At 38.2% G+C, this 16,903-nt stretch overlaps 2 protein-coding genes across 2 annotated transcripts; one reads left to right on the plus strand and one right to left on the minus strand.

Annotated features, from left to right (window-relative positions):
• Nucleotides 1–227: 227 nt before the first annotated feature.
• On the plus strand, nt 228–5,742 carry LOC115952448 (3-oxoacyl-[acyl-carrier-protein] reductase FabG-like). Its single transcript, XM_031069622.1, has 3 exons — nt 228–746; nt 4,014–4,243; nt 5,235–5,742. Exons 1-3 carry the CDS (start codon nt 407–409, stop codon nt 5,511–5,513), a joined length of 849 nt encoding a protein of 282 aa, XP_030925482.1. The 5' UTR covers nt 228–406; the 3' UTR covers nt 5,514–5,742.
• A 6,363-nt stretch (nt 5,743–12,105) lies between these two features.
• On the minus strand, nt 12,106–13,150 carry LOC115951580. The gene is made up of 2 exons (XM_031068756.1): nt 13,090–13,150; nt 12,106–12,938 (listed from the first exon to the last, which is right to left on the minus strand). Exons 1-2 carry the CDS (start codon nt 13,148–13,150, stop codon nt 12,106–12,108), a joined length of 894 nt encoding a protein of 297 aa, XP_030924616.1.
• Nucleotides 13,151–16,903: the final 3,753 nt, after the last annotated feature.

The raw sequence follows: 16,903 nt of genomic DNA on the forward strand, positions 1-16,903 counted from the left end.
TTTAACCTTATTTACGGCATTTTCAGGAAAATAAAAAAATAAATTCAATTTGAACTGTTTTCAAACACACCAACTAAATAAGAAGAGATACAGAGCAAGAACCAGTTGAAAAAAGCTGTACCTGACTGGACTATGTTTTCTATTGGTTTGGTAGGCTGACTAGACTTGCCCAAAATAAGAGAAACCCAACAAAATCAGTTAATGCTTATAATAGTAGTTAACTAATTCTGTCCTCGACCACCACCTACCTTAGCAGCTTCCTCTTCTCTCGCTCTCTCACCCATTGCATCGATCTTTCGATCAACACTGTCAGCTTCTTTCCTTAAAAACGGTAAACACAACTCTCCTTATACATTCAAAATTCAATCCTTAGAGCAAAGCAAGAAAAAGAGTCAGAAAAAAAAAAATGGCTAAGTTGTTGGAGTCATGGGAAGGGCTGGAGGGAAAAGTGGTGATGGTGACTGGAGCTTCATCAGGCATTGGTCGAGACTTCTGTATCAACTTGGCTAAAGCTGGCTGCAAGATTCTTGCTGCGGCTCGACGTGTCGATCGACTCCAATCACTCTGTCATGAACTCAATCAGCTATCGGGTTCGGCTTCGGGTTTGGCTTCGACAAGGTACCCAAGAGCCGTGGCTGTGGAGCTCGACCTCACCGCTGATGGACCCACCATCGAAAAGTCTGTTCAGAAGGCTTGGGACGTGTTTGGTCATATCCATGCCTTGATTAACAATGCCGGATTTCGAGGTTTTACTTACTATCTTCAAACCCAACTTTTCCTTTTATTTTGTTTTCTTCAAATTACAAAACTTTTTTTTTGTATATTTGGGTTTTATTTTAGAAACTAATAAGTGAGTGTTTTGATCGCACGTTTTCACGTTTGCGTGTTTTTTTTTTTTTTTTTTTTTTTTTTTTTTCTTTTCACATACTGTATACGCATTATTTACGGGTCCCACAATACTATTTACACATTTAAAAATTATTTTATTATGATATTTTCAGTTTTAAGTTTTTAATTTCTACAAAAATAAATTGCATCCAAATGGACCCAAAAATAAGAACATGTTCTCCGTTGTACTGGCCAAGGAAAAATCAAGCGGTACTATTATATTGAAAAGGTATTATTATATTAAAAAGTAACAAATGTTAATAAATAAATAACCCTTTAACGATTTTATTATTAATAAAAATAGCATTTTTACTGAAAATTGTGTTTTTATAAGTTTTGAAATTTCAAATTTTAGACTGAAATCGTGTTTTGCAAAAGTTGAAGGTTTAATGCTTAAAATTATGTTTAAAGAAAGGCTATTCTCCTAAATAATTTTACCACGATTCTATTTTTAATAATTAATAATAAATTATATTATTTTTTCCAAAACGAAAGCCCTCTTTAACTATAATTTGCTTGACTCTGTAATTACAATAAAAAACTTAAAAGGCAAATTACAGTAAACTTACGTGTAGTTTGGCTGGTTTACATTTTGTTTATCTATTGTTTAAAATTTAACATTTTGTCTACTTATGCTTAGCTCCGTTTGCTCCCATTATCCATCTCACCTTTAAACAATAGAAAAACATATTTTTATGCAAAATTATAACCTAAAAAGATCAAAAGTTCTTCCTATTAGAAAACTTCTCACGAGACCTAGGGTCCATTTGATACGTGTGTTTAAATAACAGTTTTCAATTTTTCTGAAAATATGTGTAAGTGAAAAAATGTGTAGAAATACGTGCAATATTGTTTAAAAACTGAAAACATGTATTTGAACTCGTGTATCAAACAGAACCTAGAAACTTCGAAATCCCATCTTTGAATCTGATCTTGTTCAATTTTCTAGAAATCATGTTACGTTTTCTAGTAAGACTTCCATTTCTGCAACAATAGAGTATTTTTCCGATTATTGTATCGTTTGCTTTCTCGGGAGGCAAGTCACTGATGATTGGCTTCTTTTCAAAATTCATGACTTTAGAAAAATCCATGTCTGTGTAAATTTCTCCAGGCACCCCATAAATGCAATCTGCATGGTCCATTTTATGCGTGTAAGCTCCTTTCACTGTGCTTATAAATTCCCCTCTCATCCCCTCCACGGTCAATTGGGCAATATAGTTATTTTCCATAGGCTTTGAAGAACATCATAGGATATGGTAAGATCTCCATTCTGGCGCGGTAAGAACTTTGTTTTTAGAACTTTGACCTTAAAGTTTGGGTTCCTAGCACAACATACATACATCGAGGTCTCTGCAGAAATATATATAATAAATTTAGATTGGTAACAGAAATTAGAGGCATAAAAGAAACAAGAGCAATCAAGTACTTACTACTACGAGTTGGTGCTGGGCACTTGTATCCATCATTAACAAGCCTTATTGTTTTAGGCATTGGAATCCCAGGTGGTTTCACTCCAAATTGAGTGGCACTTAACTGACTTTTGACTTGAATTCATGTAAGATCTCCAGCAGTGTCAATTGAGGTCTTCAAATCCGCCTGAGGAGATCCTGAAAATAACTCCCATTCCCAACAGCAGCTGGGAAAAAATCACGATTTCTAGAAAATGTAACAAGGTCAGATTCAAAGAGGGGATTTCGAAGTTTCTAGGTCTCGTGAGGAGTTTTCTAAGGGAAAGAACTTTTGATCCGTGTTATGTTATAATTTTATATAAAAAGGTGTTTTTCTAAAGTCTTGAGGGTGAGGTGGGTAACGGGGAGCAAATGGAGTTAAGCACAAGTGGGCAAAATGTTAAGTTTTAAACCACGGATAGGCAAAGTGCAAACGGGCTAAACTACAGGTGGGTTTACTATAATTTGCCCAAAACTCAATTTTAACCTGTGACTTAGTTCTTTGGTGAGTCAACAATGCCAAAAGTCAACATTGCAGAATAGTTTTAGCTATCCAGCATATCCTTATATACAAAGTTTGTTGATCGCATTGGGGTGTTTGAGGGTTGAATGGTGGAACTGTGAATTTGTGCATGTTTGCCTTTTCTGCTACTAGTTTACCATGTTTTGACTTCAAAAAATTGCCTGGATCTATAATGGTCCAGTGAAGTCTGAGCTGTTCAAGGCAATTGAGATGATGTTTGTGCTTGTGTTGGAACTTGGAAGTTATCAATAGTTTCCCAATTACATAAAAAATATTTGTAAATGTAGAGTGTCATTGTCAGTACTCAAGGAAAGCAGATTTGTGTTTTGTTTCTGTGTTTGCAGTCCAATGACTGTTTGTCTGACTGTGTTCTTGTACTGATGGCTTATTTTGTTAGTTTGAAATGAAAGTAGAGGTTATCCCATGTTTGTCAATAATAAATTACCGATTGTCCCAAAAACTTGAGCTATTAGGAAATTGAAATTTATTAATTTAAATCCAACACTTCCTTTCACGTGTAGGCCTGAACAATCCATATTAAATAGGGCCTAACACATGGAAATATTTTAAATAAGAAGCAAGGTGGAAATATGGATTAAACCCAAAACCTCCTGTTTTGATACAATGATAAAATACCAACATTTCCAAAAACTTAAGCTATTAGGAAATGGTGAATGTAATCATCTAATCCAATAGTCACTAGTAAGGGCACAACTGTTGATCATTCTTTTTCTCTCTAGAATTGAGCCCTTTTACTTCTAGCTTCCTATTCTCTAAACACCTTCTTTTCACATTTGACCATATTGTCTTGCTCATAGAGGTAAACTTTGTGTATGTTTGGGGCAGACACAGGTTTGTAAAGCAATAATATCCATACATGGACAAATCTGCTTTAGATGACTTGGACCATCCCACAGTTGGTTATTTAAGACTTATATCTTGGAGTTTTCACTTTTCATTCTTCTATTCACAAGACCAGTTGTGCTTCTTGGAGTTTTTTTGAGTGTATTGTTAACATGGGCTTCTTTGTCTTTTAATTCATGAGCTTTTTAAAGTGTTCTGTAAGCTGGATGTCTATCTGCGTGTTTTTTGTTAGTTAATTGTTGAAGGTTATTGTTGATAGATATTTCTAACTCTTATGTGATGAACATTAGGTACTGTGCAATCTCCATTAGATTTGTCCGAGGAGGAATGGAATCAGGCTATCAGAACAAACTTAACAGGAACCTGGTTGGTGTCAAAATATGTCGGCAGGCATATGCGTGATGCGAAGCAGGGAGGATCAATCATAAACATATCTTCAATTGCTGGTCTTGACCGTGGGCAATTGCCTGGAGGGCATGCCTATGCTGCCTCAAAGACAGGCGTAAACGTCTTGACAAAGGTAATGTCAATTGCCATGCAACTCTTCCAAATTATAGGTGTAATACCACTGTCATTTTTTGTAATTGTTTGGAAACATAATAATTACTATAAGATGAAAAATCATAGTATCTTCATAGAAGAATGCACTACAGAGGAAAGAAAACCTCTCACTAAAAAGAAAAAGTTCACGTCAATTATTTTAACAATAGGTAAATGAATGGAGCTTACTTCTTTTGATTCAAGAAAAGGTCAACTTAAGTACATTTCCTATTTTATTAAAAAGAAGAGGAAAAATTATATCACCAAAAAGATTTTTTTTTCAAGAGGAAGGTCAGTGGGCTTCAGATAGGCACTCATCAGTATGCTTCTTTTTTACCATTTAAAAGGGTGAAAAAAATCCAAGAGCGACACCTAGAGAGTAGACACTCAAATGAAGACTAGAAATTCCCTTCAGGTCAGGCACTTTCAACTGCAAGTTCTAAAGCTTCTCATATTAGTCCCCTTTGGAACTGAGTGCCAAAACAGATATAATTACCATCTCCGAACTCCACCATACTGCATTTTCATGAAGTTGGGACAGATGTATAATATTTGCTCTGTTTGCCTAGATGTGCGTTTGTTTTTCTTTTATTTTTATTTTTATTTTTTATATGAGTACTTTCAGACTGATGACATCTACTTCTTGAGGCATCATCCCTCCACTATGCTATCACTTGGGTTGTCATTTTAGAGTAGGATGCTACCTTTCTCTGTAACTATATGATGAACACATCATAACTATGCTACCCTGAACTTATTTGGAGATAGGAGGAGCCAGTCTTTTTTAAGCCTTTGCCCATAGGAAATGTATTCTTATCAATTATCAGACTAGTTTGTCTTTTTTTTTTTTTTTTTCACTTTTGTCCCTCCTGCTTTTATATAAGAGTGCTGCATATATATATGCGTGTGTTTGTTAATTTTGTTCTTCTTGTCACTATTTCTCCATATAATGTTGGTTCTACTTATAACAGGGCATGGCTGTGGAATTGGGTGTATACAAAATTAGAGTGAATTCTATATCACCTGGCCTTTTTAAGTCTGAAATTACTGAGGGTCTTATGCAAAAAGAGTGGCTGCATAATGTGACAATGAAATCTATCCCTTTAAGAGACACTGGCACCGCAGATCCAGCATTGACATCACTTATTCGATACTTAATACATGACTCTTCTGAATATGTTTCGGGCAACCTGTTCATTGTTGATGCTGGTGCCACCTTACCAGGTGTCCCTATTTATTCTTCCCTTTGAAAGCTATGTAACGTAATGAGATAGTCATAGAACTGTCTTAAAAGCTAGCTTAAATTATTTAATGTTTGTGGGTTCCGCGCTATTTTTTTGTCTCAATTTTATTTCAAATAATCTAATTTTCAATTTTTTGAAAATAAGCTAATTTTTAGCTTTTTGTCTCATAAATTGTAAATAAACTACTGGAAATAAGCAATTTCCAAATGAATGCTTATTAGTACAAGCAATAATATTCTAGCTACATTATTATTTTTGGTTTCTTAAAATTTGCAGAATTTCCTAGGAACTACTTTTTTTTTTTTCCTTTGAATTTTAAAAATCACATCTAAACTGGTTGACGGATATGGTTGACCTATTATATCTGTGTACATAATGCGAAAACAAACCAATTACCAACTCAGTTTACTTTATAGTTTTATATGTGAGATATTCATAGTTTCTGGAACTTATGGTATTATAATTTCTTTTTAATGCTACTATTGAGTTCTGTACACTGTGCTGCCTGCCACTTTTACTTTTATCTATGATTTTAACTTGGTGATCTGATTTGGACTTTCAGAGAAGCATCTTAATTTTTGTTGATACAATGTGGCTGCAACATCTATTTTCATAAAGGCCAATTATCCTTCTATGGCACTTATGAATTATGATCACCATGAGCGTGGTGTAGAATTTTCTATTTATAGTCGTTTGGTCTGCCACATATGATGTTCTGTCAACTGCAACAATCTTATGCCAAAGAGAAAATCTAGGACCACAATTATGTTTGTCACAATTGTAATGAGTGGTGGAAAAAAAAAAAAAAAAGGTCTTAAAACCACTCTATGCCAAAGCAAATGGATATTGATGATGCCGAAAATAGTACCACCAGTGAGTCACACGTTTCTCGTACGATCGCAAATGGCACCTGCACAACGAAAAGGAATAACCTAGCAGAGAGTACCGGTGTGGTACCGGCCAAACACCCTTCGAAGGTCAAGTTAGAACTATTCTCACTGCTCTAGAGTGCTAGAGAGGGTAAATTATGCGTACCTTAGTTTGTGAGGGTGCTTGGGTTTTTATACTAGTAGAAGGTTGACCTCTTTACCTTGGAGTAGAAGTCCTTTCCTTATAGGAGTCCTTTTGAGCGTATTTTACGGGATCTTTTCCTTATGGGGATCCTTTGAATATTATCTAGCGTGGGAAGGAAGTAAACTTGTGCCCGGTCCGTCAGCTTCAATTTACCTCCCTCACCTTTGTTATGCCCGTCAGCCTTAGAGCCGTCAACCATGGAGTCAGCCGACCCTATGACCGTCAACATGAGCACCGTCTGTTACGCCCAAAGGAAATGTATTAAACCGTCGGTTTTATGTCCGTGTGGTTAGGCTCTCCTTTTATCCTCATCAGATATAAAAGGGTAAAACTAGTTGTAAATTTACTCTTTCACACAAGCACCACTTGTTTGTTACGGTGAGATGTGAAATTGGGAGTTTGAAAAATGGTTCTATGGCTACCATTGAATTCCATTGATCACTCGGTCACTTCTCCATGCGTGTGTGTGGGTTGGGGGTGCCTGTGTATATGCACCTGTTAGTTTTGCACTATTTCTTCATAGAGCAAAAGAACTTTTTTGATCTTGTAATAAAAGGCCAAGCTATAGATGAATAAGTGGAAATATACAAAAAAATAAATAAGATTTGAAATGAGTAAATATGTTTAAAGATATGGATAATTCTTATTGATGAAAAAAATGAAGGAGAGTCATTTGAGATGGTATGAACAAGTTCAAATGAGAGTGTCAATGCACCAGTTAAAAGAGCAAGTTGTCCAAGTTGAGGGAATAAAAAAAGGTAGAAAAAGACAAAAATAACATTAGTAGAAGTAATTAAAAAAATTGTCAAGTTGTCAACTAAAGAAATAACAAAAAATATGACTTTAGATAAAATAGAATTGACAAAAAGAATACATATGATCGACTTTAATTAATTTTTTGTGGATTTATAGCATGCCCCAAATTTTAGGACTAAAGCTTTGTGATTGTTGTTAAAAGGCCTAGTTATCTGAAAAATAAATTTGTTGACTAATAGGCCATATACAACCATTAACTGGACAAGAGGTAAAGACCTTATCATCCAGCCTTGAACTCGAGAAAAGCTCAAGATGTCATGCAGAGTTGACGTTTCTAGTGTATGTATTATTTTTGTTTGTTAGAGTACCATGGTAAGCATTAGAAGGAATCTGTAATTTGCTCATTCAGCCAAATTGCATCCTCTCTTCACAAGTCTTCTGCTATTTAATTACACCTATAAATTGTGATGGAAAATGGGTTTAGTTGAGATTAGATAAAAAGTATTTCAGACAAAAATTTATTAAACAAAAAACGGCAAGGATTTCTTTTAGCGGACCCAAATTTGGCATTTGCTATTTTTGTTCACATTGTTTGAAGTTATTTCTGGCTTCAAAGTTTTAGAGAAATCTGAGCTATGGAAATGTGCTTGATTTGGAGGTGTTGGCAAATGTTTTGTGGTGTGCAAACAACGTCTTTATTTATGAAATACTTAGGCATTTTCAATTAAAGACTTATATTGTTTTTTAAAAGGACATTGCTATTCAGTTTCTTTTATCTTGATATGGTGCTACCATTTGCTTTTGAATTTTCTTGCAACAATATTGAATCAAGATTCGTCAACAATCATATAATCCCATAGAAGGATCAAATCTAATTGTCACTTGACATATAAATGAAAAAGTGAAGGAAACAAGATAAATGAATAGATGATTGTTGAAATTTTTCAAATTTTCGGTGGGTAACTTTTAAAGGTTTGGTTAACATGCCTGGTTTTTAAGTAAAATATATCTGTCCATAATGGAGCATTTGGAATGAGAAATTTTTTGAATGGTGATTTGCAAAGAAGGAAAAGTGAGACCTCCTTCTCGTAATCAAGGAAGTCAATACCGTACCGGAGGCTGTATCGGTTTGGTCACCGGTACGATATATTTCGAATACCGGTCAATACCGGTGTACCGTTTCGGGTTTACCGCTATTTTATATATTTAATATATGTATATATATACACACACCCACACAAACACATCCACACAAACAAATCAACACAGAGATACACAAACACACCCAGTGTTTTTGTAATTGAGAAAAATTTTGTAATACTAAAATTATTTATAAGAAAATTATTATTGCACACCTAGTATTACACATAACTGTACACTAACTATCACTATTCTATTTACAAATAAAGACAAACAATTAAAGTGAGTTTGTAGTTATCTCTATGCTTCATTATAATAATTACACATGTTACTATTATTAAATATAATTTAACATAAACAAACATATAAGTACGATGATAAACAAATACAAATAACAATACATTGTTATCAAAACTAAGAATAATATAAAATAGTAAAACATTAAAAGTGAAGTATAATAAAATATAAAATAAAATGTATTCTCAAAATAATAAAATAATACTACATGTGAGTTGTAAACCACAAGTATTTTTTTTTTTTTTTTTTTTTTTTTTTTTTTTTTTTTTAGTGAAATGGATAATAATATTAGAGACTACGAAACAAAAACATCAAGTTCAAGAGGGCAAGCCCTGTTATGATACAGCCCTACAAAATCAGAAAGCAAAACGAGTACAAATAGAGGGGCAATTTGCTCCTATCCTAGCTAATGCATCGGCGTAGCAGTTGGCCTCCCTATAGCAATGAGACACCTTAGCCTGAGGCATCCACAGCAACATCTCCCTGCAATCATCAACAAGACCGAAGAGGTCCCCGTTAGTAGAACAATTGCTTGAAACCAAAGAAATTGCTGCTGATGCATCAAGCTCAACTTCTACAGCCTGTAAATGCATCTCCGTACACAAAGTTAAACCTTCCCTTAGTGCCCATAGCTCCGCTACTATACTGGAAGAGACATTAATGGACTTGGAAAACCCCATAATCCATTGTCCATCACTTCCCCTAATAAGACCACCACATCCTGTGAGCCCATTGACAACGGAAAAAGACCCATCAGTATTTAATTTAGCCCAGCCCAGGGCTGGCCGAATCCATTTCACCTCCTTAGTTATCATGGTTCTATCTTTCTTTGGGTTAGCCACACAATAAAAAAACTCCCTAGTTTGATTCTCTACCTGCAATAAAAGACTTGGGTTAGCTGCCATCTGCTTGAAAGTTTTTCGGTTGCGTTGAAGCCAGATATTCCAAATACCAAATAAGAAGAATAGTCCCCAGGGGTAATCTCTATCTTCTGCGTGAGTAGAGCAAACTGCATTGTCACGAATCCATATTACCAGATCAGTTGAGAAAGAAAGTCGTAGCGAAGAGGGGCAGAGGGCTGCGTTCCAAAAGTTTGGGGCAATGGGACACTCTCTTAGCACGTGAAGAATGTCCTCATCACCCTCTAAACAGAATTCGCACCCTCCTAGTCCCTCAATTCCTCTATGAGCGAGAACACTCTTGACTGGTAGGCTATTATGCAAGCATTTCCAAAGGAAATATAGATTTTGGGCAGCGTGGGGAGTTTCCAAATCCATTTCCCATGAAAGTCAGGGGTGTGAGGGTCCAAACCCGTGGCAAGCATGTAAGCATTCTTAGTATCAAAATCTCCATTCGTGCTTGAAATCCAGCACTTATGATCCCTTCTTTCTGCCACTCTTCTTAGAGGGGTGGCCAAAATAGCTTGCCAAACCAGATCATTGAATTCAAAGGAAAGATTACTAAGGTTCCACCTCCCATTAGAAATAACATCCTTGACTAAAATATTTTCCTCTCCCCTTTGTAAGGGACCTTCCACCAAAGATCGGACAGTGCCCATACTGAGCCATTTATCGTGCCAAAAGCACAAGGTACTGCTGCTTCCAATAACCCATTTTGATCCTTTCTCACAGATAGTCGCACCCTTTCTCACTGCACTCCAAATTCAGGATTTCACTCCTTTGCTCATATCGAGCCTCTGTTGATATTTCTTTTTTAAGACCTCTGCCCATTTGGCATCAACGGCATTATCCATCCTCCAACAAAGTTTGGCAGTCATGACTAAGTTTCTCCCTTTGGCTTCATGAATACCGAGACCCCCTTTAGATTTTGGCTTGGTGATTGTCTTCCAGTTGACCATGTGCATTCGCTTGGCTTCTTCAGTCGAACCCTATAGGAAGTTTCTATTAATCCTATCAACCCTGTTCAGCACTCTGCTCGGCAACATACACCCATGCATTGCATAGGAAGGAATGGCTGCAATAACCGATTGGGATAAGACAACCCGACCAGCCATAGAGAGCAGCTTAGACTTCCAACCCGACAGCTTATTCTGAATCCTATCAAGAACAAAGTTAAAATCTTGAGAAGTCGACCCGGGCAATTTTAGAGGAAAGCCTAGGTACTTCCCAAGATTAGGGGTGGAGTTCATGCCCAAGATCTCACACATCTCCTCCCGGAAGTTGGGATCAACATTAGGGGAAAAGTAAACCTTAGACTTTTGAAGGCTCACCTTTTGACCCGATAGCTCACAAAAAGAGTCCAAAGTATCTCTCACATTATAGCAATTTTTCCTATCAGCTTTGGCAAACAAAACCAAATCATCCGCAAAGAACAGGTGAGAGAAGGAAGGGCCATTTCTAGAGGCTTTCATCGGATCCCACAGATTAGCCTCACACTTCTCACTGATTAGAACTCCCAACATCTCCATACACATTATGAACAAGTAGGGAGACAATGGGTCACCTTGGCGGATCCCTCTAGAAGACAGAAAGGAGTCAAGCTTACCCCTATTAAAAAGAACAGAGATGGAGGTAGACGATATACAACTCACGATTAACTTGACAAGATTCGAGGGAAACTTGTAGAGATTCAGAATGTCCCTAATAAAATGCCACTCCAATCTATCATAAGCTTTCTCCAGATCGATCTTCAAAGCCATATAGCCCACTTTCCCTTTCTTGGAGCTCATGGTGTGAATGAGCTCTTGGGCAATAATCATGTTATCAAACCCCATTCTCCCAGGAACAAAGGCAGTTTGGAGGGGAGAGATGAGGCTGGGAAGCAGGGTTCTTAATCTCATCACGATGATTTTAGTGACGACCTTATAGATGGTATTACACAAACTAATGGGTCTAAAGGCACCAAGGCAGTCCGCTCCTTGATACTTCGGTATAAGAGTAATAAGTGTTTCGTTAAGGTGGGGAGGCATAGTTCCAGTCTGGAAAATCCTACTGACTTCATCAAAGAAAGCCCTACTCACTTTATGCCAAAAGGACTGGAAAAACCCTGCATGGAGTCCGTCAGGTCCCGGAGCTTTTAGAGGTTTAAGACTAAATAAACCATCTTTAACTTCCAAAAAGGTCAAATCAGCTGCAAGCCAATTCCTATCTTCTGTAGGAATGTGGCAGGTCCAAAACGGAAATTCCCAAACCTTTCTGGGAGAGCTCATAGCACTAGTTTAGAACAAATCGATAAAACCGTCCCTGACCAGCACAGCCACATCAGCTTCATTATGAACCCAATTTCCTTGACCATCTAATAAGCAAGTGATTCTATTTCTCTTTCTCCTCACCAAAGTGGAGGAAAGGAAAAACCTGGTGTTTCTATCGCCTTAAATTAACCCGTTATACCGAGACTTTACTGACCAGAATTCTTCCTCTTGGGCTAGGATCTCAAAATACTCCTTCCGAAGTTGGTTTTCCAAATTTAACAAAAAATCATTGGGGCCATTTGCAATATTATTCTGAATGCCCCTAAGCCGGGCCTCCACTCTATGCTTCCTGTGGAAAATATTACCAAAAATCTCCTTATTCCAAACCTTCACATTGTTAGTAAAACTATCAACATTGGCTTTGAAAGCCCTATCAATAACCCAAGAGTCGTCAACCACCTTAGGGAAAAGAGGATGAGACATCCAGACCGATTGGAAACAAAAGGGCCTGTGGAACTTAGAGGTTGGGGAATTATCCAAAGATAGCAGAACAGGACAATGGTCAGAATGAATGCAGGCCAAATGGTGGACAGCAGCCTCAGGGTAAATTTCTCGCCAATCAATGTTAGCAAAGCCTCTATTCAATCTCTCCTGGATATAGTGGCCCGCTTCCCTTTTATTAACCCAAGTGAATCTGGGTCCATGAAATCCAATATCAACCATACCACAAGAGTCCAAACACTCCTTGAAAGACAACACACGGCTAGGGATTAAGGGGTTGCCTCCAAGTTTATCTTGACAGGACAACAATTCATTAAAATCCCCCAGCATGAGCCAAGGCAAGCTATAGAGGGGAGCAACAACAAACAAATTATTCCATAATAATTTTCTTTCAGCTAATCTAGGGCTAGCATAAATAGAGGAAAGGACCCAGTGAGTGTTAGAAGCACGTACCTTAACCACTATGTGGATTTCCTGCTCAGTTTTAGCTAGTTGGGTAATCTCCACCACATCTGAATGGAGAGTGAGTGTTTATAAGACTAGTCAATGCCAAATGAAAACGAGGGTTCAAAGCCCCCCTACAATTCCAAAGTAGAATATTCATTGAGAAAGAGGATATTGGGGAAAAGACCGGTTCAGGATCGATCTGCGTATCCAACACACTCAGAAGTTTCCATGCCATCTCTCTCAACATCTTCCTGGACAAGTTGTCCCCTTCTGCCATTGTTATCAGATGCTGTAGGAAACCCAGCTGCATCTCCCTAGAGCTGATTAGTAAGCTGAAATGCTTGGTTGTTGGACACATCCGAATCAGAGTTTTTGATACCTCATTTCCCCAGCACCTCACACTTGCTGTTTTGGATGTCCACATTTTCTTTTCCACAACTAGCTCCTCTCAGTCTACGTCTTTCAAGCTTTGCTCCAGTAAAAGTGGCGACAGTGCTCTCCAGCCGAATACCCTTGCTTCCGCTGTTGTTGGCTTGTCCGACGGGAATATCCACCAAGGGTTGGGCCACTCCATCCAAGCCGGATCTGTTAGTGAAAGATACCCTATCTTTCTGCTTAGAGGCATTAAAGGAAAGATGTGACTCCAGGCCTTCATCTCGTCTAGGTCGAACCATCCCCAAATCATGGTGGGGCTTGCTCTGATCTGAGCTAGCATTCCTGTTGAAAGTGGCAGGATTTTTCCTTGTCTCAGGATGGCCCACTGAAACTTGCAATCTGCTTCCATGAAGACTCATCGATCCCTTTGCTTTCACACTACCCTTTCGTGATTTTTGGACACCCTCAGCCTGCGTGTTTGAACCCGAGTCAAGCTGCCCACTGCAATAGTTGGATGATGCAAATACCGTCGCACTACCTCTGGGACAGCTAACAGAGGAGGATTGGTTACGAGCTGGGCTACCAAACTGAAAAGAGAAGGGAACAGAAACCCCCTTACTCGAGTCTTTACCCTCAGCTTTGTCTGCAGTGCCTATTGAGTGGTCTTTTCTCCCTTTCCTTCCTTTCCCATCCGCAGACCCCGAAGCCCCAGCCAAATCACTTCGAGAGTCAAGGCGTGGTGCTCGAGAGGGAAGGGTCTCAGGATTACCTGAAGATTTAGAGCCATGCACTGGAGCGGGTTTTTGGTAATTGTCACGTGGCCCTGGCGACCTAGTCCAGGATTTTTTACGCTGGACTAACATCCACGGTCCAAAATTTTGAATATCAGAACCCTTGCCACTATCCACGTCGTGAGCCCCATCTCGTTCGATACCAACTAAATCGTCCACTGTTAACGTAGCCTCAATTGTAGTTGGAGGAATGCATGGCTCAGCCCTAACCATGTACGGGCATCCTTCCTGCCGATGCCCAACTCGCCCACAAGAAAAGCAAAGGGTATTGATGCCCTCATATTGGATTTCCTGAACCCAGCCTTCAAGCAGGATTTTTCGCACCAGAGGCTTGTTCAAATCCACCTGGACACAAATATGAGCATATCGACCTCTTACCTCTATTGCCGTGTTTGAGTCTATCCTAAGGACTGGACCAATGGTGTTACCCACCTCTCTAAGAACACTTAATTCATAGTATTCGATAGGCAATTCGGGGAGCCTAATCCAAACCGCAACCATATTACACACCGCATTTATAGGCCTGAAGTTGGGCTTCCACACTCTAATGGTCAAGAAGTGCTCTCCAACGAACCAGGGTCCGCCTTTGATTACATTATTATAGTCTTCCACAAGACCGAACCTTATGAGGAAAAAGTCTTTCCCCAGATCAACACAATCAAGCCTACCCGCCGACTTCCACAGATTCATCACCTTAGCATGTAAATAATGGAATCCCACAGATCTGCCAAAAACCTTGACAATAAGTGTGTGTGCCCACTTGGCACGAATGTGTTTCCTAGTATCACTAGACAGATTGACCGCGAGCAAACCTTTGTTAACATCCTCAACATCCATGTTTGGTTGTGCATCCCCTTCCTCGGCTGAAAGGAGGTTAAAAGCCTGTGCAAAGGCTCCAGGAATCTCCCCCACGAGCTTATCTCTGTATGACGACGGGGCCGTAAAGGCCGGTGACCCCTTTGACTCTTTACTCTTCTTCATACTATGCTTGAGCTCGGCATCTTCTTCTCTCGATCTTTCTCGTTCAGAGAACTCACAGTCCATCATCTCTCCACTATCTTTCCTAAGTTTCCTCTACATCTACGAAAGTTTAAAAACTTGTTAATGAAGAAGTAACCACAAGTATTGTTTGACTTTGTGTTTTTAGATATTTCACTTATGAGCAATTGTGTTGTCTAATCAAATACCAAGCTTTTACATTTCTTTATCTTTCTTCTTTTACAGTTGCTCCTCTCCTTTCTTTTACCCGTCGTTGCAGCTTCAGTGCCTCTTTCTTTTTCTTTTTTTCCTTCCTTTCTTCACATCTATTGCTTCTTCTTTCTTTCTTTCTCTTCTTTTTTCATCTCTTCACACTGATGCTTTTGTGGGTTTTATTGTACTTTTTTATGGGTCTATTTGTTTTTGAATCAGTGGGTTTTGTTTGGGCGTATGCAGAGGAGGGAGAGATGGTGGCCGGATTTTTGTTCATGGGTTATGTGTTTGTGCGGTGGTTGGGTTGTGTGAGTTGGGTTTTTAAGGGTTGGGATCGATGGGTTTGGGTTGTCGGTAGTGGTAGGAAGCGGAGTGGCTCCGGCTCTGGCTCTGGCTCCGGCCAAGTGCAGAAGCTTTGGGTAAGTTCTGAAAATTCATGAGAATTTTTCTTTGGGATTTCTCTATCTGATTCTTTACCCGGTATCCATTTACCAACCGAAACAGCCGGATTTCGCCAGTACGAGGCTGGTACGGCCGGTATTTTTTCTGGTACGAAACAAGGGGGTAATTTGTACCGGTGCACTGGTCGATACGGTATATTCTGGCCGTACCAGCCGGTATGGTACGGAATTGACTTCCTTGCTCGTAACATGCGAGATTCATATAGATGTCTCATAAAACAGTTTCATAAAATAAATTTTCAATTTGACATTTGGATATGAATTAAAATTATGGCTAAAATACTATTTGTTATCCCTAAACTTTGTATAAATTTCATTTTTCATCCCTAAACTTTAAAAAAAAAAAAAAAAAAAAAAAAAAAAAAAAAAAAAAAATTTGTCACTAAACTTTTTTAAGAAAATTTTTCAATAATTTAGGAACAATAAGAATGAAAATAATTTTTTTTTTTTAACAATAGTTTAGAGATGAAATAATAAATTTTTATAATTGAAAATTAATAAGTGTAACATTTTCAATAATTTAGGGATAAAAAATGAACCGTTAGGGATGAAAACGAAATTAAAATAATATTTTAGCCTAAAATTATTAATAAATTCATACAATATTTGGGTTTTGTTGGGGGAGCGAAAATACTTTTAAACAATTATAAAGGGAAAATTATTAATAAATTTTCCAATGGATCCCCAACCTAGAGAACATGTAGGATATAAAATGGAAAATTCAACTCACACTTAATGGCTACTATGTTGCCCTATGTTCAGTTGTTTGAACCCAACTTCCCAAACTGAGCTCAAGTGTAGGATCCGAGCTTATGCTCTTTCCATGGATTTCAAGTAGGATTATGGTTTCTCGGTCCCATTCATCATTGTGAGAGCTCCCAAAAAACAACCTCCGCCCCTTTTGAAGAGATGACCATGGTCTAGTCAAGGGAATCATACCCCTCTAAGGATATTCTCCAATAGTAATTGTATGGCATACGGCTACAGGCCCATTTATCTTGGGCCCAGGCCAAAATAGGACCATAAATATTGTCAGGCTTAGGCCTAGTGTCATGATCGGCTCATTATTCATAAGCTTAGCACGTGAAGGCCACCCACATGTAGAATGGTTGGTAGGTATTCATGTGATGGGCAGAAATGCCTTGGCAGCTCGGGAGTTCCATGGGGAACCGTGCTTGAAAATTTGGCAAAAATTCCTTGGCAGCTCAATAG

Source organism: Quercus lobata, chromosome 7, assembly GCF_001633185.2.
Source record: "Quercus lobata isolate SW786 chromosome 7, ValleyOak3.0 Primary Assembly, whole genome shotgun sequence".
NCBI lineage: Eukaryota > Viridiplantae > Streptophyta > Magnoliopsida > Fagales > Fagaceae > Quercus > Quercus lobata.

Excerpts from the sequence above, each read along its gene's own strand:
- LOC115952448 (XM_031069622.1), top strand. The coding sequence starts at position 407 with ATGGCTAAGTTGTTGGAGTCATGGGAAGGGCTGGAGGGAAAAGTGGTG. Across the intron at positions 747-4,013 it reads TAACAATGCCGGATTTCGAG|GTACTGTGCAATCTCCATTA; the intron begins GTTTTACTTACT and ends GATGAACATTAG. Across the intron at positions 4,244-5,234 it reads GCGTAAACGTCTTGACAAAG|GGCATGGCTGTGGAATTGGG; the intron begins GTAATGTCAATT and ends TACTTATAACAG.
- LOC115951580 (XM_031068756.1), bottom strand. The coding sequence starts at position 13,150 with ATGGCAGAAGGGGACAACTTGTCCAGGAAGATGTTGAGAGAGATGGCA. Across the intron at positions 12,939-13,089 it reads GATGGCATGGAAACTTCTGA|ATGTGGTGGAGATTACCCAA; the intron begins GTGTGTTGGATA and ends CTCTCCATTCAG.